The sequence below is a fragment of the Homalodisca vitripennis genome, unplaced genomic scaffold (assembly GCF_021130785.1).
Source record: "Homalodisca vitripennis isolate AUS2020 unplaced genomic scaffold, UT_GWSS_2.1 ScUCBcl_4011;HRSCAF=9892, whole genome shotgun sequence".
Classification (NCBI taxonomy): Eukaryota; Metazoa; Arthropoda; class Insecta; order Hemiptera; family Cicadellidae; genus Homalodisca; species Homalodisca vitripennis.
Genome location: NW_025780174.1, coordinates 7,093 through 32,882, shown reverse-complemented (window position 1 = coordinate 32,882; position 25,790 = coordinate 7,093). Strand labels below are relative to the sequence as shown.

At 31.9% G+C, this 25,790-nt stretch overlaps 1 protein-coding gene across 1 annotated transcript; it reads left to right on the top strand.

Moving 5' to 3' along the window:
• Positions 1–4,873: 4,873 nt before the first annotated feature.
• LOC124372802 (40S ribosomal protein S3a) lies at positions 4,874–24,400 on the top strand. The gene is made up of 6 exons (XM_046831210.1): positions 4,874–5,030; positions 13,223–13,326; positions 14,847–15,043; positions 19,394–19,519; positions 22,069–22,230; positions 24,226–24,400. Exons 1-6 carry the CDS (start codon positions 4,969–4,971, stop codon positions 24,364–24,366), a joined length of 792 nt encoding a protein of 263 aa, XP_046687166.1. The 5' UTR covers positions 4,874–4,968; the 3' UTR covers positions 24,367–24,400.
• Positions 24,401–25,790: the final 1,390 nt, after the last annotated feature.

Genomic DNA, 25,790 nt, shown 5'->3' with positions numbered 1-25,790 from the left:
GGTTGCTCTGTCCAGGAGTCATCCAAGTTGAGTTTTGTACTTAATGTGTCCTTGTGGTGAGTACAACAATACTCTTAAATCAGTAACACATGGATCGCCTTTCTTATTTCCAGGACGAATGCTGGTGAAATACCCCCTGCATAGTTTGTAAAGTCTTTGTAAGTTACACTCTCTGCAGAATAAGGGCTTTGGATTTATCCTAGCTTCTTTGATAGCTCTTAAAAAGTCTCCAGGAACGTAGTGCTCACGGTTCTTCATTTTTCTCTCAATAGTGCTGTGAACACTATCCACCTCCATTTGCGTGTGGCCAACTTCAAGAAACTTTTGGATCACTGTAACACCAGTTTCCATACAGAAATGTAATATAGCATTAGAAACGTTGTCACAACGGTTCTGGTAAGTACAACGATCACTGCATAGGACGATTTCCTTTCATATTAGGATTTGTTGAGATTACCTTCTTTAAAAGCCTTACTACCATGGACGCAAAAACACTACTGTCTAAATCCCCATTTCCTTCATGCCATACATAACATAGTACATCACTTGTGGCCAAGTTAAATACAGACCAGTTACGCACTTTTAGCTTGGTTTTATAGTATGCACGAGATGCTTTTAATGTTGGGACACGTGAACACTTTTTTTGCACATCAACAACAAATGCAACAAAACCCGTATTTTGTATGGCTTTCTTTTTGTCATCTTCCTTCTCTCACGGAGGTTAAGTGGTAGAGAGGACTTTTAATGTCCTAACTTCGCATCTGTAAATAAAGGCATATTTTCATTTCATTTCTCTTTCCTGGTTTTTCTTTCCTCTATTGATGTGAAAGGTAATGCTGTCTTAAACTTTTCCCAATTTGTATTTAATGTACAATTCATACTGGTCTTTTTTAGGTAAAAAAAAAACTATTTCATAACCTTAAAAACTTTATAAAATAAACTCCGAGAAGCAACAACTGCATTATTTTTCTCACTGCAGTCTCTGTATTCTCTATATAACTGTGCCTTGCTTTCCCACATCGTTCAAGATACTGAAGACTCGTGGAGGCTCGACAGTAGTAGGATTCCATTTTTGGAAATGAATCCAAAAATTGCCTTAACTACACTAGCCCTTTTACCATCATCCACCCTTGTCTGGAGTTAAATTTATCATTACCTTTACCTTGACCTTTTTCTTCTGCATTGGTAGTTTCAATGTTTACTGTTCAATGTGTTCTTGCCCCAATTCATTTTGATTTGGATTAGAGTTTTCATTTTGATGCTGGCTGGACAAATCCAAAGGGCAGTTTAGTACCCAGTCACGAATTGATCTTTCACCAATGCAAAATGTATTCTCAGACATCTTTTTGCAAAACTCTTACTTCTGCACCTTAAGAAAATACTTAAAAGAATTATGTTTCCGACTATTTTCTGCTTCTGTATCATTTCTTCTGAAAAAAGGCTTTTGTTTTTCAATTAATGATACTATTTTTGCGTTTTTAGCTTCCCATCCATATACACTCTTCCAAAAAATTGTCAAACAAAATTTGTCTGTCCATATTCACCTTACTTCTTCACATTTTTGTAGCCCTTTTCAGTCCCTTACATTGACATCGAGGTTTGATGGACCTCTACTTTCCACCGTTTTGTTTTTTAATACCAACGTACTTTTCACCTCTCTGACGTTTTATAGCATTAGAATTTCTTGCCCAGTCATTTTTGTTAACATCATCGCCTCTTCGTCTCTTTTTTTATTACAATTTGGATCTTGATGCATGAGTTGCCCCTTCATCTTGGAACTTCGATAGTAGAGTTATTTAAAGTGTCATCCTCATCATTTAGTAACTGGGTAGGCACTTCTTCAACAATGACAGGTGCTTCAGCGTGTTTTAAACAACTTTTGTTTTTTTTTTTTCATAAGTAAAAACGTTTTGTTTTCTCTGTTTACGCCTGCGATTTGGCTTTGCTGGCGTCTCAAACTCCTCATCACAATAAGAAGAGATTGGGTTGTAATTATCTTCTGAGCCTAATGAAAATAAAGAACCAAGACTTTCATTGTCATCACTTTGTTCAAAAATGGTCCTCAATTGTTAACATTTGACTTGTTTTATTTGCCCGGCAAGACCTCCTAAAATTATTCTCTATTTCTTCATCGCACTGTTCTAAAATTTGGGGAGTTATTTCATCATACAGAGATGAATTGATATTGGTTAGATCATTTTTAATGAGTGGCACATCCTGAAAACTCGGCTATTTGTTATTGGAATGGATTTTACCTCATTGATTTGATGGGGAACTTTACCATTCAAAGGAACTGTTCCATTACAAATCTGTGCCCAAAAAGTACTTGGATTATCAATACTGACACTTGTTTTGTCTTGAGTAGCAAGCCTTACTAGCTCCTTCACTCTCTGTAACATTTTCTGTAAACAAAAAAATAGGTGTAGTACTCAATAAAGTTATGGTTCTACTGAAGTTTTCCACTAGGTTTGAGAGTTTGAAATAGCCTACTGTTACATTTTATGGCCTTTAAATTTTACCCGTCACTATTTTCCATTGTGCAACATTGAAAATGTTTGTAAACACAGTTTTTTATCTGTTTTTCTTAAGTATTTCTTAATTCATCGTCATTTAATAGGCCTTTAGATTTTTCATATTTCCCACTTTCCCCACCTACATTAACAATTTAATTAACCTTAAATTACAACATTCAAGGTAAATAAAAAAATCAAACTTTAATCACCCACAGTGATTTAGCTTCAGGTTTTACCAAAGTTATGATATCAAAATGTTGTATGTCAGTGTTTTGGGTTCCTAGGCAACAGTTTACTCCTCTTGGTTGACATATGACATTTCGACATTTAACTTTCAACAAGTAGTTAAATTACTTAAAATATATTGAATGAGCTGAATCCGATGTAAAAGTTAATTATCATACTTCCAAAAACAACTGTACTCAATGGAAACACAATTAGATTGAACAGTATGTTTACATTCAAACATAACCTAAAACTGACTATTCAGTTACTTACCTGAATAACTTCAGTGATGATTTAGTCAACTTTGTCTATCTTATTTGACTTAAAAAACACATTCAACTTATTTTTATACCAACTTTCCTTTGTATTTATGAAATCTAAACACGTGAAAACAAGAATTACCAGAACACTCTAGCTTAAACTTTGTTAGAAACACACCAGGTTATAACATACGATAATTTGTTGTAACAGATGTTTGACTACAAAAAATACAACATTTTAAAAAAGCAGTCATATATTTTTTTCTATCAGCTAACGACATACAAGATTTTGCCACTAGATAGACATTGCTAAATAGTATATTTTAAAAATATAATATTTTTTGGGGAAATTTGACATACGACATTTTAACATAACAGTGACGATGTAGTATCGGACCTTAAAATATGCAAAAACATTTGTTTAGTTGCAAACCTTCAGAATTCTAATTAAGTATGGTTACATTTTGAAATATTAAGAGATAAGTTTGAGCCATTTTGGAGCACTGAATTAATAACGCTACACAGCACTATTTATTATTGGCATAAGTGTTTGTCTAGATAAAGGTTATGTTACTTCTTCCCCATTGTTTGAAAAGATTAATTCATTATTTTTACCATTTTAGTGTTGCAGGTTTGTCGTCAGTCCTAAGTGAAAGTCCGTTTTTTTGTTATTGCTTGATCGTAAGCAGAAAAGGAGTAAGGCACGTTTGTAAATACCACATTAAGTTTCTTATCTCGTTTGGGAAGTGTGATATTTAACATTTGAATCGCAATAAAAACAGTTAGACTTCTGAGGTCATGTATACAATGAAGATTTACTGTAAGAGACGTACATTTTACTTCCGATGAAAGATTGTTCACGACGTGAAAAAATATACGTGAAATATTTTCAGGCTTACAATGGGTATCAAGAGCGATGTTGTCATCAATTTCAATGTTGGCTATATTGTTATTTATTGCAGCGTAATTATTATAATAGTAAATTATATTTTGTTTAAATAGTTGATCTTGAACGTGTAGATTTTTGTTTAGTTAGAGCGACAAACCCGACGCATTTACTATTAGAATCATTCACGTTTAACATAATCACTGTTCGATGTTAACTGTCAGTACGGTACTAATAATTATCTGTTTACAGTTCGTTGTTTACATTTTACATAATCACATGAAGCTCGAGGTTACGTTCATAACAGTGATGGGTTGTCACAACGATAAACATAAAAAAGTGAACCAAGCCGTTAGTACTTAAGTAAGGTGTAATTTTATATAAGTAGTCCTGCACACGAAATAAGGAAAAACCATAAAAATTACTTATTAAAATACGTATTTTAATCAAAGGTATTTGAATATATTTGGTCTTTTATAGACAGAACAGACACAACAGTATTTTTAGGTTGACAAAATTACTGTTGTCTGTTCTGTCTATAAAAGACCAAATGTTTTCAAATATCTTCCCAACTCGCTACAGGATAGTAAAACTACTAGTACTAAGACTTGTCCGCCCTCCTTTAGATTGGAACAATGTACCGGTAGTTAGTTTCATCACTGTAGGAAAGAAGCCCTCTTTTTAGTCTAAGAATGAAAAGGCAGGTTAATGGCTCGCAAAGCAAATCCCTGTAGTATATTATACTTATGGCTGGACATCTATAAAGAGACACAGCTTCTGAAAATATATTATATAGAAATTATAGTAATATAGTATTGATCTTAAAGATCAATACTATATTACTTTTTCAAAGGATGTCATTTTCTATTATGTAGAAGACTTAAATTATATCAAAAGAAAATTCCAGTTTTTCAATACATTTTAACATATCTTAACATTAAGAAGTACACTGGTTATATCCGGTCAACTTTTTTGTTGAAATAAAACGGAAATGATACTACGGCCTAGCTTCGTGTTACCGTCATCTTTCTTGTTCGCGTTTCATTCGTTGAAGTCGCCCTTTTAATTTTTACTAAATAGTGTTATGGCTGTTGGTAAGAATAAGGGTCTTTCTAAAGGAGGAAAGAAGGGTGTTAAAAAGAAGGTGTAAGTACTCATTAAATTTTGCAGCATTTATTGTAATAATTTTAGTTGATATAGTTGTCTAAATTATAACACGTTTTTCTAACCTTGTTTCCACGTGTTAGGCGTGATCCTATCCACAGGGATTTGTGTATATTATCCTATATTTATGAAAATATCATCAATCCTAAATGTGAGAGGCCAATTTTGGTTTTGCAGAGGTTGTATAAATCCTTATATATCAAGGCTACTAAGCCTTAATCTTCCTAGGTCGTCATAGAAGCACCACCTTTTTGGAATCAGGATATCAAATTATTGAATAGGCCTAGATGTACAATAATGCATCAAGAATCCGATTCAGTTTTGTGGAAACATTTTTTTGTGTACATATACAGTACTTGTATAAAAGACCAAGAACTCGCCTTTCCAGAGCATGTTAAGTTAAACTTTTGGTATCAAGTTATTTATTAATCACAGATTTTAGTACAGTATTTTAGTTTTGTCCAGCCTAGATGTACTTTACACTTAAAATATGCCTAGGCTACTGTATTTTTTCTGTAAGTTAACCCTTCAGTTTGCATTTCAAAGAGAATTTTCATCGCCAAAGGTCCGTCTGAATTGGCAATGATGAATATTTGTCACCAAAGTAGACATGTACAGTTATCCTTTTTATATTTTAGGTATTAAAGGTCATAAAAATTATTTTTATTTTATATATTCTGACTGAGCATTAACTATCGTAAAAATTTACTGTTCTTATTTTGATTATTGTACAATATCAGGTGTTGTTTTCAACGGACAGCTGAAGTGAACTTAACACGTTGTGAAACGGTAAAAAAGTGCTAGGTTTTTTGTTTGGAGTTATGAATTCATAGTATTTGTGGATAAATGCATTTTATAGTATTTTATTTGTTGTTATTACTGTGGTTTAGCTTTCTTAGGTTAGAGTTTGGGTAGGGTACAATAAGCGGACCCGGTATTTTATATCAAAGAATGCAATCGTCACTCAACGTCAATCGAATGTAACATGTCTTATCATCTTTCAAAGCAATTTCGTGTAGTTTTCTAAAATTGACTGCCATTTTTAATAATCAAATGTTACTTATGTAAAATTGAAATATTAACTTACGTGTATTATATTTTAAAGTGTTTACAGCTGTTGATATAGATTATTTAAGTTAGTTGTTCAAAATAATTAATCAGTATCAATTATCATATCGATGGTTATGATTAAGTAATATCGTTTGCCAATTTCGATATAAAGAAACCGGGTCCGCTTATTGTACCCTACCCTATAGTTTTAGTTGTTTGTTACGGGTGAAAGCTTTAAAGACCGATAAGTGATTTTAGACAGCTCGTTTTTGATCATCCTATTTCCAGTGATGACGAAGTTTAATCTGACATTAGGGTAAACCTGACAGACCGTGTATCAGATGTGATATTCTAGTAAGTTTTTCTCACAATTGTGTAAGTCAAGAGTTTTTCCACCTGGCGATGTCCTTGGCCCGGCTCCAATATAATAAGAGGCTACCACCACAATAAAATCATATTATATTTTAAAAAATAGTAAAAAGTAACTAAATGTTTGACTGTTTTGTTTGTTACATGTATACATTGTTACATAGATACACATAACATAGATGGTTTTTATATAACGTAATTTGTGTCAACATTTTTGTTTCTATAGTTTAGATAATCATAAATATGATTCTATTGTGGTGGTGACCTCTTTTTATACTGCAGCCCTTGGCCCTGTTCATGAACTCGTGAAACACTCCCTCGGAACTTATGCTTGTGTGCTTTATGTGAGTAAAATCTTGAAAAAGAAAACTAATTTCTTTTGCCCTGGATGTAATTGTGGAGTTCACCCTAAGTCCTACTATTTGCTCGAACACTAGGCTAGACCAGTTTCACAGGGAGGTCGCAAACACAGAGTGTAATTCAGTTAGGCACGGCACTGACTGCAACCGGCTCGGTCGGACATGGTGTCGATTTGATGGTATGCATTTTGACAGAGTATAAAAGGCCGGGCCGGTCGCAGTCGGCGCTGTGCCTTACTCTTAGTGAATGATGAATCTTTGTATATATTTTACATAAGTAAATAAGGTATGATTCAAATTTAGTATTTTTGTTTTATGTAAAAGTAAAATGCAGTCATAAGGTTATGTATCCATAAAAGATATTATTTCTTTAGAGATCGACCTATTTCAAAACGAACATTAAATGCATTAGCTTTTTCATACTAAGCCGTGTAACTAATAATTTTGAGGTAAATGTTAAGATAACTATATATTTTTGGAATTGGCACAAAATTTATAAGTTTTGATGTAAAAATTATTGCTAAGCTGTTATGCAACAGAATGTTTACAAAAATAATTGTAAAAAAATCTTAACTTGTTTTGTTGAACAATATTATTTACATGGAAATTATCAAGTTAGCCTATTGTTATTATATTCCCCAAATATATGTGAATAAATGACATAATCTCTTTTACATTTGGACTGAGTTATGAAATGGGATACATTATAAAAAAAACATCTGTGTGGCAGTTGAAATAAAGCTGCCAGTACAGTGACACCATTGCCAGTTCTAGGATTGAACATATAAAACTTGTATTAATTCATTAAGGAATAGTTTCATTTATTCGCCCCATTTCCGTAAACGTGAATTATATTCAATTGCACATAACTTTCCATTATCTATTCGTCGTTACCTCATTTTATTGGTTCATTTTGAAAATACAGACATCCGGACAGGATTGGATCTGAATTGATCCAGATTATTGACGCTCTACTGCACATAGTCGATCAAAAGCAAAAACGTTCTGATTATATTTACAATGACTTTATTGCAGCTATATTTAACCCTTTTAGGACTGGATCATAAAATGGATGTTGCCCAATACTGTAATACCTGCTGTGTAATACTTGCTCCCAAAACTGCTCAGTTGTCAGTCATGCTGTTTTGAAGTGGTTCAAGAGAAAGATCATAAATAATGTATTTGTTGGCCTATGATTATGTATTTGGTGTCAAAAATGTAGCCTACATTTTAAATCGGCCTAACTAGGTAAAACTCCAAATTGTCTTATGTGACCCTCCTTTTCTGCATTTATAAAAAAATAAAATAAAAAGATATTTAATTATTTTTTAGTGTACTGTTACCATTCTAGCAAACAAATTGGAGGCTACCTTCTATTAAAACCATCATTTTCTGTAATTGAGTCCCAATTATGTATGTTTTGACCTATATTTCCATCATCGTCAGAACTATTACCATTTTCCAAATCGTCATCTGAAGAGTCACTCATGACTTGCCTATTGATAGGTCTAGTTTGGCTAAGCCTAGAAGGCTTTGCTTGTTGCTTTTTAGCTTATTTTGGTGGTCTTGGCAAATAGTCATCGCTGTCTGATGATTCAAGTAAATTGTTAGTATTAGACCTACCACTATTCAAAACAAATGTACCAGATGTTGAAGGTAGTGGAATAGGGTTATAAATGGGATCTGCGTCTGTTGTCATCAAATGGAATTGAAGAATCAGACAAAGCTAGCTCCCTATCGAGTTCACTTGTTCTCAAGTTCTCATATGCCATTATAATCACAATTCACTCAAAAATTATTAGTACGAAAGCAAACATTACTACCTCGAAAACACAGAACAACAAATGGACAGAACGTAAATATCTAGACAGCTGGCTGCGAGGCAAGCCACTACACAGTAATCATCTGACAGCGCTATTGTAATGCTACTGTGTAATATTTTGTAGTTCATTCAAAACAATATTTTTAACAGTCTTAATACTTTTAACAAAGTGTATATGGTTTAAAGTATATAGTAAAATTATATTTTAAATGCTAACATTATTATATTACGTATTAACAATACCGAAATTCCGGTGTCCAGAAATCGACCGCCTGGTCCTATTTATGGCGTGATTTACGAACGTCCAGAAATCGACCATTTAGTCTTTTGAGCGTACTTATCAGACGTACAAAAATCGTCCGCTTGAGATCCAAAGGGTTAATATATTGAATAACAATATTGTTCCAAGTTAATTCAAATAAGTAAATTCAGTTGTATGAGCAATGGCTGTTTATTACATTTTATAAATCTACATAGTTTTTTATTCATCATCAAATAATTATTACTTTTTTAGATATAAAAACAGCTGAACCATTCTGTAATGTCAAATACCTGTAACGTAATTTGGTTTGCCATTTTACAACCCGTAGCTTAGATAATCATGAATATCGGTTTGATTGTGGCTGCTCTTATTTTAGTGCTATCTCCTGTAATAATTAATATTGTCATGGAGTGGTGTTTTATAGCTTACACATTGTAATTACATTATTTTATGCAAGAAACTGTTCTGATTGTAAATGTTTTACTAAATAGCTGCTTAAAACCTGTTGTGCATAAAATAGCAATTTCCTTATACATGGATGTTCACAAATTTATTGTTTAACAATAAAATTCGGAAAAGCTAATCACTAGAGCTCTGAGAACTAAAAGTATTACAAACTCACCTAACCATATCATTCTACGTAGTAGGGCAATGACCGCTAACTGCTTCTGTAGAAGTACATTAAGAATTTAAATTCACATTACAAATACGTTGTTTCTGTCTATAATGAACAAAATAATAAGTACAATACTTTAAAGTGCTCTCACAATACTTAACTTTGCATTGCATATGCAGAAAAAATTCCTCACTAGCACGACAAAGTAGAATAACATTGAATATTACTCTAAATCGCCAAGCAACCAAATATAAACCAATCAGAAAAAGCAATATTGAGATGCCCAAAGAAGTTGTGTAGTATTGAACAGAACTGAAATAACAAAGGGAAAACTATGAATAAACTTCCTATGGGAGCCGAAGTTGTGACCAAAATTATGAAAAACAGAACAATGTATTCCCTATTAACTTGGTACTGGTATGAGTACATTATTACAGGCTGCCTGCTGGTAAAATAACCAAATCATTATTAAATGTACTTGTTTTGCCTTGCGAACTACTAGCAGTGATGAAAAAATATTCCTCTTGTTATATTTCTTCCTGCATTTGTTTTTCAGAAGTTTTAAATTCACCTATGAATTACTCCAGGTGCAATAGTATCTATTTAAATGATAAACAAGTTTAATGCTTCTTACATCTTGCCATGTCCATCCTAAGCTTAGAGTAAAAATCTTGAGCTAACAGATTATATCAGACTGAGATTAGTGCATGCATTGATGTATATTGTGTGATTCAGGTGTGGCAGATTGTGAGTTCGCTCGTATGAAATGAACATATTTTGTAAGGAATGATCACTGTGATCAGCCTCAGTGCTGTTTTCGTTTGTGTGAACCAACCCTAAACATCGTAAAAAACAATTTTAACACAACATTCCATCTTAACTCTAAATACTTTCCAATACAACCTTCATGTTTAAGTAATTTTGCATAATATTAACATTGTCGTAAATCTGTTTTTTCTTAACTTTAAAAAATTCATAACTTTACTCAGAGTCAAATATCAAAGTTCAAATTTATACACTACTTGAGTACCATATATATGTACATGCTATACAAAAATCAGATTATTATATCATGTCCCACCAGAGATATAGAGCTTTAAACTCTCAAAAATTTATAAAAAAATTAAGGAAACATGTTTTAAGGCTAACACTCTATTTTACATTAGTAAGCTATGCTATCTAACTGACCAAAAAGTTGGAACTGTGATAAATCATCCCTTCTTTGTTTTTTAAGCTTCCAAATAGTAAAATTTGCCAATTTTCAATAACTAACTTTGGGGACAATTTTGAGAGTTAAATTTTGCTTTTAGAGCTATGAAGAAGATAACAAGTATTGTAGAAGAGATCTTTCTGAAAGGAATGGTATTGGTTTGGAAGCTCTAGCATAATCCTATCCAGTGATAATCAATTTAACGCTAATGTCTACAAAGCAAAAAATAGCAAGATTCTCGTAAACAAAAATGGCCACCGTGCATAAACTGTGAAAGATAAAATTATTTAAAAATCATTTTTAAACCTCTTATGAGTATGGTAAAAATATATTAAAAAATGAAAATATTTTAAAAATAGTCAAGCAACCCTCATTGGGCCACTTCAAATGGATTGACCCTATACTATTATTTCAGTTATTTATAAAAGTGGCTTTTACATGCGGGCCGGACAATGTAGTGCACAGGCAAGTGTTTTCTTGCTTGTTACAGAAACAATTGATAGCTTTTGAACCATAGATCATGTTAATATGTGTGCTTCAACTGCTTTCTGGGTATTGACAGAAGCGCACTGGGCAGTGAAGTGTTAGACTGTTGTTTGTTCGGCAGTGGTGCACATCACGTGGAAGAGAGATGGTTGAATAATGTTTTCTTCATTCGTATTCGTTAATTCACAGTGTTTGATATCGACAAGTTTATTGTTAAAATTGAAAGTAGGCCACCATTGTATAAAGTCCAATGCTATCTATACATTTTCTAGCAAGTTGAGTACGGTTGGGGTGATCCTCATACGTCACTTACACCATCCGCTATCTATGTATGTGTTCCTATTTGCCTCTTTTCTATTTCAGAAAACTTATACAAACAATTCAATAAACGAACAACATAAATAAATGCACGGTGTTCATAGTAAACTGATCTTAGTATTTAATAACCACAGTGTTTTCCCTCATGTATAACCGGACATGCAATTTAACTGCACATGGCTTGCGCATTGCATTTGAGAAAAAATATACCTTGATTTTTATTCATTAAAAAGACTCATGTCAAACTCAACAGAAACACTTAAAAGGTGTTTTTGTGCAAATGTTTAGCTTAACACGTTCACTCCCAAGGGGCACATATAAGAACCGGGCAAATTGAACCCGATGACCACATTATATACAAAAGATTTAACCAGTGTACTAGCTACCTAAGTATGACTAGGGTCAGACCAAAATTAAAGATTTCAAAAATTAGATATTATTATACACAAATAATGAGTTGTTATACTTAATTCAAATGGAAGTAATTTATTTTAATGTTGAGTTTTTTTTTGTGGCACATATTATATGTGCTGTTCGGTCCATGGCAATTAAAAATGTGTTTATTGCTCTAGACCAACTAAGGCACATATGTGCCACATTAAGATCTGATTTTTTTCTTTGAAATTACAAGATAACCTATAAGAATGAAAAACCAACATTATACAAGTTATCTTTTATTTGTTACAGAAAAACATTCTGGCTAAGTGTTGAAAACTATGTTCTAATGTCACATGCTGCCATCACTTTAACTGTATTTATGTTTCGAAACACCATATAAATAAATTTTAAAAAATCTTTTAAATTAATGTTAGTTTTCCTTTCAAAAGAATAGTCCAAATGAATCAGCTACATTGAAAACTTAAACAACATGTGTACCAACTTTGAGCATTCAAACTCAAAATGCTTTATTGTTGTCGACAATGTAAATTGCATAACTATCGTCAGTACATAAAATTACTATAACTAAATAAAATTCCATAAATCTAAAAGTTTTTATCAAATAAAAAACCATCTAAGCTGTAGTATTCTTTTATAATTAGAACTTTTATTACGTGTACATACTAGAAACCAAGTGCCACACATCTCTACAGTGTACATAGTTTAAAGCTTCATTATGTATACACCATTATGAAAATAAATCTAAGTTAGGTATAGTCAGCAGCACATATTTGGGCCGTTGGTCTATTTCAATACACTAACCAGCACTTATACAATATGTGCCGCTGATCTGTACTTACAATTTTTGTGTCATTTGCAATAAATTGGGTTTATGGATGCTTCCAGGGTTAAGTAATTATAGGAGTTGTAGTAAAATAAATCATTGAAGGCCACGACATGATTATACAATACCATATTTGTTTTACTTGTCAGACATGTATTTTATGAGTTGTATTTAGATTTTGTTGGTATTATACAAATAACTTTTTTGTATTTTACTGAATACTTGTTCAAAATATTTAAAATGAGTCTTTAACAATCACAAATTGTCAAAGTAGTAAATGCTTGGAATTCTCTTATTCTATCAAGAAATATGTCTGATAAAAACAGTATGAATATGGGTGATAATGGCTATCCTGTTTCATATATTTTTATTATGTTATAATCTATAGATAAGGTGTTAGTGCTGGTTAAATTTTGATTTCTACATTGAACGATGTTGAATGATTGACATTTATTTCCAGTGTTGACCCCTTTACAAGGAAGGATTGGTATGATGTCAAAGCACCATCTATGTTTGCGACCAGACAAATTGGCAAAACTCTGGTCAATCGTACTCAAGGAACAAGTAAGTATTAAAAAATAAAATTCATTGTACCCTCTGAAATAATGCATAATACTATGTGTAAAATTGTGTGAGTGTGTGTATGTATTATATATAAACGAGGCGTATTCGGAAAGTATATCTACTGCGTTGCAGCGCTGTAGTTGGCATTCCGAACATGCATATGAAGTCTTCCTTGGTTGCTCTACGTTATGTTTTCCGATTGTAGTAAACATTTATAATTTTGAAGACAATTATTGATTCCACCGACTGTGAGATTCATTCTGAAATTTGATTTTTGAGAAATCTGAAAACAGCAGAAATCAAATTTAAAATATTTATGGTGACGAGGTGAATAAGTGAAGGAATGGTGAAAAATTTGGTTAGAATAGTCAATGAAGGTCGAACTAATGTTCACGATGAGGCTCGGTGGTCATTCTTGTGTTGTGAACGGTGATGATCTAGTGGGGAAAGTTTATGGAAAAATCCGTGAAGACAGATGGTTCACAATGGCGACACTTAAAAATTAATCTCCGCAAATTTCACTAGCTGTTTGGTACAAGATTGTTACAGATCACCTTCACCTAGGTTATTGTAAACTGTGTTCCTGATGGCTTCCAAAACTGTTGACTGATGTTCACAAAACCATGTGATTGACAATACGTTGACATTTCTCATATGGTACAGTGAAGAGAAAGAGGTCAGAATCCAAACGACAATCAATGGAATGGAGGCAATCTTACGTTTTAAACAAAAGTTTAAAACAATAATGCCAGTACACAAAAAATCTTGTGCATTGAGTTTTGGGATAAGAAAGGAGTTTTGCTTAGACTACTGAATTTCTTCCCAGAGTTAAAAATATTAAAGCGGCACAATATATGAGACGTTTCTAGAAAAATACGGTGTGCAATTTAAAACATAAGTGCTTTGGATCTGAGATGAGTTGAAAAATGCTGTGAAATCATGGCTATCATCATAGGCAGGAAGTTTCTGCGCATAAGGAATTAAAATATACTTTAAGTATACTCTTTCAAGTTTAAATTAAAATTTACTTAAAAAACTTTTACTAGGTTTTTCAAATACTACTTACATTCCAAATACGCTTTGTATGTATTTTTATGTATAAAATAGAGAATTCAACTTTTACTTTTTGTAATGTTTTATAATGTATGGTTTAGAGAGAGCAGAAACAAATAGATTTATTTAATAACACATTAAATATTATTTCACAACAATCTGTCCATGGAGGTAGAAAATACAAACTATAATTATCTCAATATAGAATAATCAGGATTAAAGAAAAGGTATGATGGATTTAAACATCAAAAAGACAAAATATGCAAATATTTGTAACTGAGTGTTTATCAGAGAATACTAAAACTCAAACTAACAATTAATTATTAGAGTTGGTATTTTAGCCTAAAATATAATTTCTTAAAAAGTTATTGCTAAATAATTTTCTTATAAATATGCAATTAATGAAAAAAAATTTAGAAGTTTAAAAATGGAAATTATTTCATAATTATTGTCTGCTTACTTTCCAGAAATTGCTTCTGAAGGTCTAAAATACAGAGTTTTTGAAGTATCTTTGGCTGATCTTCAAAGTGATACTGATGCTGAACGTTCCTTCCGCAAATTCCGTTTGATTGCTGAAGATGTTCAAGGGCGCAATGTATTGACTAATTTTCATGGCATGGACTTGACAACAGACAAACTGAGAAGCATGGTGAAGAAATGGCAGGTATAAAATTAATTTATTATTTTTGTAATATAGCTTGTACTATAAACTGTTTGTTCCAATATTGCATAAATACACATTTGAATTTAAGATGAAGGTCATTGTAGGTTTATAAGTAAATTTGTTTTGAAAATTTAATTAATTATTTAAAAGTTGTTAACGTACTCTACATTAAACTTTTATTTTTTACTACGGTTGGTTTAACCTTTTGAGTGCCACGAAACGATTAGATTAACGTTACCATTATATGCAAGAAATGCTAAGAGCCTATCTTATTGTCATATCTGATGTATGCAAAAATACTGAGTATTTTCTTATTTCTCCATCGTTAATCTCATCAACATCACTTTTATTTATAATTATTTATCAGAGATTTTGTTATATTTTAATTTTTATGATAACGTGTTAAAGGTAAAAAACTGCTTTTTACCTGTCACACTAAATTTTATTTATTTAGTAAGCAGACCATGAAAGTCAACTTATTCATCTGTCAGTTATTCTAACACATGTTAATACAAGTATATGTGTATACATTTATAAGTTTTAATAATTAATAATAAATTACATGAAATGAATGTGGATGTTTCTTTATTATCAGCGAATTTGTGATGTGATTAAGAAATATCCTGTGATTTGTGAGTGGGTATTGTTTTTGTTAGTCATAAAACTTATACTGTCTTGATTGTACATTTTTTCTATTGTAACCTGTTTTTTTTTCGTTGTAATATATATTAATAGTCCCATTATTTTACATTTTTTTCAGCCTTTTTTGTAGTATTTGCAGTTGTAAATTAATATAAACTCTTCCCTTCTTAACATGTACAACATAATACATTGTACAAAACTAGATACAATTTAGAATGTGTTGGCTATTACAGAATTTAACCCTTTGGATGCCAGCCCATTTTCCAAAAGTACTACCCAGAAATGCCAAGGGCATTTACAGCAGTTTTGCAAGCTTTCACTAAATGTATCATAACTTTTTTATTTTTTAACAGATATTGATGATTTTTTTACCATTATTTTGCTTATGAAATGCCCTTGTTCTGTTGGTAAATTTTAGTTGCATAAATGTAATTTAAACTTATAAAAAAGTTAAAAATTAAGAAAAAAAAAAATTAAAATTTCCAAAAAACATTTTTTTTAGCACAAATAAGTGGTTTAAAAGAAAATGTATGCTGATTTCCTGTTATATCCTAGTAAACTATATCTAACCCTTAACCTAATTACAAAATTTTAAAAGCCTACCTTATATAGAAGTCCAGTTATGATTTTTTTTCACTAAATGTGACACGGGCACAGTTTTTGTAATTTGCATGGACGTTGTATGTAATGTTACACTATATTCACAAATCAATATTTGACACTATACAAATCGGTACTTTGGGATTATACCAACCACACCACTATGAAGAACACAAAAATATAAATTTATAGATATATTATAAACTAATATTGTAGAACGAAAAAAAAAACAACTTTTTAATTACAAAATTACAAACTTACAAAGATTATCAATTGTTAATGAGGTCAGATTCGCTTAAACTTTTTTCAATGAACTTAGAACATTATAAAACGATGTATTTGAGTAACAGAACTAACATTCCATCAATCAAAAAGCATTTCCAGGTATTGTGATCGCTGTTATCTTAACTTTCTCGAGAATCCCGATTACGGCAGGCCGCGCGGCATCACATGATTATTTAAGTTTTTTGCACGGTACATAATTGCCTTTCCATTACAATTCAATTTATATTTCTGATCAGCCCCTCTAGAATTATATTTACTGATAGATACTATCTCGAGGGATGTTTTTCTTTCGTTGACATCAGCGCGAGCTTCGGAAGCACCTTCGGCCGGAGGCACTCGCATTTTGGGTTGCGGAGTTTGATCAAGAATAATGACAAGTTTTGTGCGTTTTTTTTTCAATAAAGAGTTTAGTTTTTATTTGGTAATGTTTGTTTTTGTTGAATTTTTGTGTTTGGAGAAATGTAGGGGTAAAATACGAAAGTACAACAAAGCGAACGGGCGGCGAGACTCTGCAATCACGTTATCTACTACACCGCTCGACTTTGACCTCTGTCTGAAGATGGGGAGGGGTTTGCGATAAGACAATTCCTGTTTTATACTGACGAAATATTGTTCTACGCTAATCTAGTAATCAGTAGAAGCTAAATGTCAACTGTCTGAGGATGGGGAGGGGTTTGCGATAAGACAGTTCCTGTTTTATATCGACGAAATATTGTTTTACGCTAATCTATTAATCAGTTGAAGCTAATTGTCAAATAACGATTCATGTCTGGGTGTGGTCTGTATAATCCCAAAGTACCAATGAATCTAATAAAAGGGGCATAGTAAAAATGCCCTAACAACAAAAGTAATGAGAGAATTACAAACGTAAACAATGCATAGCAACACGAACGTAACCTCAATCTCGACCAAACAATTCAACAGCTGCGAAGCTCAAATACGACCAAACAAACAGTCCATAAACGAATTAACTACTTTTTGGTTGCAAAGCAACTAATCGACTATCGATTAGTCAAAATTTCGCGGCAATAAGATAAACTATAAGAAAATTACAGGTGAAAAACGTGACGTACCTATATTACGGCCGTTGGCGATTTTCAGTTGAGTAGCCGACGGCCGTAATACCGGTACGTTGGCATCCAAAGGGTTAAATTATATTACAGTATGTAGTTATTCATTGCCTGGTGCTATCGCATCACTTATAGAAAAAAATATTACGTTTGGGTCAAGGGAGCGATTTCCCCCCCCCCCTTCTACTATGAACTATTTTTTGCATAACCGTATATTTTTACATTACGTTAAAAGTATAACGAGAAATTTTTGCGCAAAAAATTAATTTCCCTTGAAAATTAGGCAATTGTGGCCTGATGTACACTGTCATGAACGTGTTAATATACACAAGAATCAAGAACTTTATTTTTTAAATACAATTTCACAATTTCTAAATACCCCAAAATGATCTCCAACTAAGTTTCAACTGCCCATTGGGAGGTTATAAGTTTAAAGTTTAAAAACATCCCAAATTAATTTAACCATATAAATCATTTAAGATATATGTGGTTTTGATGTTGGCACTAAGAGTGCCACCATTCAAAACCTTGGAACAGTTTTACTCCTTAAACGTGGGCTACCTAAGGGGAAAATCGGGAATAAGCTGGGAATCTCCCTTTAGAATCATAGTACTGTATGGTACCAGTGTCTACTTATTCTACAGATCGCTAATGAACCGCACTTAAGGTAACTTAAGTAGCAGATCACTTTCTGTGGCATTTCATATATTGGTCGGCAATGTGATATATTCAGAGCCACGATACTTTTGCGGAAGTGTAACAGGGGCTGCTACCGACGATTAAAAGCATGGATTATTCGTGAATTTCAAACTCTAAATCTACTATTTCTATCATATTTAGAAAATTTAATGTATGATTTTTTGTATAAAATATATGTCCATTTCCCTGATCCTGTAGTCATTGACTTTTTTCCTCAAAAGTGTAAATGAAGTTAAAAATAAAGTTCAGAAATGTTTCTTTAGTTTTCATTTGTTTGTTTTACCAAACCGACCTTGTGTATCAGCTAAATCTTAGTCCTGTAGCGGAAGTTTGTGTACCTCATACCTTTGGCACGCTATGCTAGACTGCATACTGATCCATGTAAGTGCTGTGTAGATTATTGTTTGTTCTCTTTATTTTTCTGAATTGTAAAGCCTATGTATTATAAACTTGCATTTTCTAGACATCACATAAAGGAAAGCTATTAGGTTAAGTCAACACCGAGATATTAACAAAGGGGCTAAATATAGGTGGTGGTGATAAATTGTCACCGAATTTCTTGCATACATATTGCTAGCAACAAAATTTTTTTGTTACCACAGTTTCGAGGCATTTCCTGCAAACAGCTGTTAACGATAAACCGTCTCCATGATACTCAGAGTAAGGGTTAAATACAGTAGTTAATGTTTGGTCTGAAAATGTATTAGAGAATCAGAAAATTTCAACTGAGAAAATTTGGTAAAACCGGGAATTAGACTAAAGGTTATAAGAGGCCACCCTGAAAAGTTACATAATGTTTTCAATAATTTAGGTATGATAATGAATTAGAAATCTGTATAATGTCAGTAATTAATTCATTAATTTAGGACATTGGTAAAAATCTGTAATACCTTATCGATTTACTTTACATTTAATGAGACAATAAATTATGTATAGAGTAAGAAGCTGTCACTACATGATATAGATTAGACCTCAGCCACATGAAATCTTGTTTTATTTATGTGGTATCAATCACTGACCAGTTTTAATGATATTTACACATTCTTTGTTACAGACTTTAATTGAGGCAAACGTTGATGTAAAAACAACTGATGGGTATCTTCTACGTGTATTCTGCATTGGATTTACTAACAAGGATCAGATGTCACAGAGAAAAACCTGCTACGCACAACACACACAGGTAAATATTGTATAACCAAAGAGATTTTATTTGGCTGTGTATACTGACAGCAACAGGATCGTATTCAGGATCTTTATGTTCTTAGGCTGAACTTTAGTAGAGATTCTGACTGAGGTGTGTAGAATACCTTACATGGGCTCTAGGTCCTAGAGTTAATATCTTTTTTATTTTATGGTTAAATGTAAAGATAAATTGTTTGTGTATATTTTTATGGTCTTTTTACATTTAAAATATTTTTGCAGTGGTACAGAGTAAAGAATTATTAACATTTAAAATCGTAAAACTATTTATACTGATGATTTTAAAGTACATAATACACTATTGATGCTTTTAATGCTGATATATGTATTTTATTTAAGTATACAAACATTTTATATTCCAATTTTTAAGATTTAACTTAATTGGTTTCTTGTTCATGACTTTGTATGTTTAATTTCTGGTTGAGATGGAATGTTCTTTTAAAGTATTATTTGATATTGGATGCTTTCTTTCTATATTTTCTTCTGTCCAGTTTTTGGATGATATAACGACAAATGTTTAAAATCCATCTGTAAAAAACAAAGTCAGATTTCAAACATTGCACTAACCAGACGGAAGGTGAAATAGAACTAAACTCAACAGTCACACTGTAAAAATAATTATAATATAAATTTTAGCCAAGTATGTAAAATTATTAGTTTATACTGCATGTGACAGTGCCTGTGGTTTAGTTTCTTCTTAGGCTTCAGATTAATGATTATGAGGTATCATCTCGATGTACTGTCTTCTAACATAGACATTCTATATTTCTCTTTTCATTTTACGGTAATTCTAAGCAATATATGGGTCAACCTCGATTTTTCTCATATTACAATATAATGTTCCAATAGTCAATTAGAAAAGGAAATGAGTAGAATTTCTTGCCGGAAAGCAGTTATAGGGAGCAGGCAACCGCCAGACGGTCATATATTGCTTAGAGTTACCTATTAGTGATCAGGGGCACTGACGTGATCTGGGCTTCAAATTTGGAACTACTCGAGTTAATTTTTTTTCTAAAAGAGCAAGCAGCGCGAAGCGCTGCACAGCGGGCAGGCATCGTGCGTGATCCTTTTTTTTATTAAAAATTTCTGATAAATTGTTATTACATATTACAATATAATGTAGGTAATGTATGTAAAACAATTTTAAACACATAATTACATGCTGGAAAGCAAAGTAAACCAATATAATCCGCTCAATACAAAATCTCCGTAAAAATCTGGTAAAGGAATCTGTGTCATTCCTTTGGCCTGAATCAATTCAGTATAGACGAAGATCGCGCACGATGCTTGCCCGCTGCGCAGCGCTTCGCGCTGCTTGCTCTTTTAGAAAAAAAATTAACTCGAATACTTCCAAATTTGAAGCCCAGATCACGTCAGTGCCCCTGATCACTAATAGGTAATTCTCGCGGTTGCCTGCTCCCTATAACTGCTTTCCGGCAAGAAATTCTAGTCATTTCCTTTTCTAATTGACTATTGGAACATTATATTGTAATATGAGAAAAATCGAGGTTGACCCATATATTGCTTAGAATTACCCATTTTACATATTGTTCAACTCTTTAACTGGTCAGGAACTCGTTTTGAGTTCCTCCAGGTCCATTTTGCAGTGGCTAGTGACTCGTATCTAGTTGCTGTGGTGTATTTAATACTAACTGTCAACATCAGGTTTTCTGAACATACCGAACCACGCATAAACTACCAGTCTCCATTTGACTTCATAAAAGTTTTCCATAAGATCCATTTTGTTAATATTCAAACAAATCATGCTGTTATTTTTTTATTTTTCTCTTATCACTACCGTAGCTAAATGACACATTTTTTCGACCTATAATTATATGGCATTTTTTGTTTGAAATGATGAGTACTATCAGCTACAGAAGTTTGCGACACCCTTGTATATATAAACAATAGGAGATCACACTAAGTGCTGTGCTCTTTACTTTTGCTAAATATTTGAAATTCTGACTTATATAAAAATGTTAATAATTTTAAATGAATTGTACCTCATTAGTGTTCTGTATATTTATTAAGTGCATTTTTAGTTTATAAATTCCAAAGACCAAATTGTTTTTCAAGAAAATCATTTTATATAAGAAGATGTGAAAGAAAAGTTTAAGTTTTCAAGTGGCATAACTCCCAAGGATTAAGAATGTCAACGCTATTCATAAAACTGCTACAGGAAGGTAGCAAAGTAGGTTTGACTTTACAAAAACAAAAAAAAGCCATGGACCTCTCCAGATACAGCTTAGGAGACTAGGATTGATTGAGTCTGTAGATCCTGCAATTAGGAGTTAGCAGACCATCTCTGGTTGGACTGTCCAGCCATCTCACAATGTGGACTCGTTTATATAGGTAAGGTTTTCCCTGAGCCCTAAGATGTGAGAGGTGGACTCGAAAAAGCTAACAGGATTCTGTTATAGCTTGTAGCTTGATGGAAAGTTTTTAAATCTTAGGAACCTATGTTTTTTTATAGTTTTTACTATTTTATTTGCTCTTTGGCACCAATTAATCAAACTTCTTTTCTATCAGGTGAGAGCCATCAGGAAAAAGATGGTTGAGAAAATAACAGATGATGTCACTAAGTCTGATCTTAAAGAAGTAGTGAACAAACTCCTTCCTGATTCAATTGCCAAGGATATTGAAAAGGCCTGTCAAGGCATTTATCCATTGCATGATGTTTATATCAGAAAGGTAAGTTTTAAATTTACATTATGAAACTGATAAACTTTAATGATTTATGAATTATTTTTAGATCTGTAAAGTTAATTATTAGTAATATTAACCCTTGCGTACTGTAGTTATTTTGCTATGTTACCCTCTTAACCCATGGAAGATGGCGAGCTGGTCTCTTTATCTATGTTTAGCCATTATTTATTGTTCTGGGCTGTTCGAGTTAAGCAGGTATTGTTGGTATCGTCTTAACTGGTTCTTTTACTAAGAGGAAAATGCATTTCATTTTGTTTTGTTACTGGCAGCACTGAATTGATCACCTGTTTGTTTGAATACTTTGTCATTGTTTTTGACAAGCTACTACACGCAAGATTAGGTGTATACTCGTAGTTTGTTTTTGTTTAGATGGGAGATTGATCATAATAGTTGTAAAAAATTGTGGGGCTCAGCTGTTGCTTTATAGCGATTACAAGTGCAATTCTGATTGAAGCAATTGTTTCTACCAGTCCTTCCGAGGCCTTAATAAATACTTTTTCAATGGGTTAAAATGCCAGCTGGCCTGAATTTTGTAGATTTGCTAACTTTTGAGGATAATGCTGATTTCAATAACTACATAAGTTTTTACTATTTTATTTTTTCAATGAAATGAATATATTGCAAATGTTCATGGTAAATTTACCATTATATACAATGTATTTTTAATAGCTGTATTGTGTGAAAGGTCATCAAATTCTTTAAAACATTCTTACATAATATTTAGTTGTTTTTTTTTTTTTAATAAAAACAAACATGAAAAACCATTTATGAAACAAACTTAGAAAGATAACTTTCTATAGAAGATGACAAGTTTTGTGGAAAACACTGTGAAACAGGCTCATTTTTCAGAGGATGAAATCAATTAAGTTTTAGTAGAAAGATAATTTAAAAGAACAAGAATATTAATGAAATAATACTATAGTACTAACAATAATACTATCAGAAAGGTTTAAAATAAAATAAAATAACATTTGTTGTAAGGAAAAGCAAACAAAAGCTCTTTGCTATGGAAACATCCAAATACCAGTATTGATATTATTACATTAATAAATGTAAATAGTACTCTGCTTATGATTGGTATTTACATCAAAACACAATTATAGAGCCTATCCCGTAATACACATGTGACGAATATGTCTGTTATCATACCATAACAATATCATAGTTTATAATCAATAAATTAAAACATATTGAATCCAACTATATATTTTACTCGGGCATTTCTACTACATAGTATATTAAATGTCGTCTACACCGGCAATTTACATTCTTTATGCCATGTCTATTGTGGTGACACCACAGCACTCAAAGGTTTAAGAGATGTTCAGAAATATTTTAATCCTTTATACAGTGTAAAAAATTCTCTTATCATATCTACGTAATCCTCAGTAAAATAAATATTATTTTTAAATATATAAATAGTAAATTACATTTGTTAAACATTAATTTGTAAAAACATTATGTTGAAAATATATTCCGACTGGTAAATTTTTATTGGCAGCACGTATTTATTCACAGTAGTTTAAATAAACCAAACATTCAGTTTTTTACTTATAATTACACACGGTTACAAATATATTATAGTTGGCATAATAGTAGTAGTTTTATACTAGTTACAAGGACGAAATACATTTGACATGAACTATTATAAATTTTAAATAAGTATTTTACTGATTAATTATAATTAAACAAATTTAGACTTATTATGTAAGGCACAATAGTGATGTGTCACTGGGAGATTTCATTTCCACTTAGTCCATAGTTAGCCTTTATTAATAGTCATCAAGTGCTATATAATCAGCAGAAAGAGTATTTGTTTTCTTGCAAAGTTCTTGGTAGATAAATATGTACCTGATGTTATGTGTTGTTTATACATTGATATCAAGAAATATTGACAGTAATACCAAAATATAGGTCAATGTGTCATTAATTATAAGAACTGGTATTCACCTAAGGTTTATACAAATGCTGTTTGTTTAGGTAAAAGTTTTAAAGAAGCCTCGTTTTGACTTGAGCAAATTGCTTGAGCTCCATGGAGATGGAAAAGGAAGTAGCGAAGAACCTGGTGCCAAGGTTGAAAGACCAGAGGGCTATGAGCCCCCTGTGCAAGAAGCTGTTTAAACAAAACAAAACCCAATAAAAACTTGTTGAAGTATTCAGTTGTTTTCAATTCCTGTTGTAACTTTAATATTAAACATGACTTTACATTAACCCTGATTTTCAAATGGAAAAACTAATAAGTCTTTTTTATACATAAAAGTATTTTTATTTATTTCTACTTATAAAAGTATTTTTATTTTGAATATCACACAAGCACTTCAAGAGACCAGACTAAGCAAACCAATAGAAATAGATCATGGTTTTTGTATTTATAAAATTAATAGATACATTAGTTGTTTCCTGGAAAATATGTTAGTAAACAAGAAAACATTTAAAGTACACACTTCCTAACCTAACCTAACCTCAAAGTATGAAGTACCTATTAACAAGTGGTAATAGATGATTTGTCAGAATATTTTTATTTTTCTTGTAAAATAACTAGGTAATGAATGAATTATATTTGATTTTTTATTTTTCTAGAGAATTACTAGGTAGTGAGTGAATTATATTCGTTCTTTATTTCAAGTTGTTTGTGGCAATGGATGATTTGTAAGAATGTTTATTTTTTCTAGGTTTTCATATGTGGCCATTATTTATCGTTATATTGCATTAGTGCATATTTTGTATTATGGTAGTTTTGTATTCTGATAAGGGTCATGATCGTAGAAAATGGACAAAATCTCGGTCCATCATGAGGGTAACTGCAATAACTGCCTAAAATAGCAATGCCATATATTAACCCTTGGTACGCTAAATAATCAGTAGAAAAATCTACTGTTTACGCTTAATTAAATTTTTTTTTAATTTTTTCTAAAGTTTATTTTTTTATTGAACATATTGGTTAATACTATATAAAAACACATGTTATGTTAAAAAATTATTTTTATTATTTACATAAATATATAATAAAAGTTTTTTAAGTAATTTCAATTTTTTTATTTAATTTTTTAAGACTTGATGCATATTAGTTAAAAACATAATAATTTGCATTTGGTACACTGTTAAAAATTAAATTAGAAGGCCCAAAACAGTTAGTAAATTGCAGTTAGAATTGAGCTTGACTGTGGTTAGACTTCAAAACAGTCATCCGATGGACAGCAGGCTTGGCATTGCATGTCTTGGAAAGATAAATGGTTTCTTTCCTCAGTCCTCTATTCAAACACACGACGCACCTAGCTGTTCCTTTTTTTCATAAAGTGAGTCTTTCTTCCCAGTCTATCACATAAGACCAATAGATGGAGCACTCCTATTCCTACAACATTACTGGTGTTGAAGCCAGTGGCGGCCATCTTGAGAGCATCTAGAAACGCCGTCCAGAGAAGCTTAAAAATTGCAGTGCGCGTGCATAAATAAATCGCCACCTAGCCCACTTAGGATTAAAGCCAAAATGTTCAAATTTGGTGTACGTATTTCTCATAAAACACAGATTCCAATGGCGCAACTCA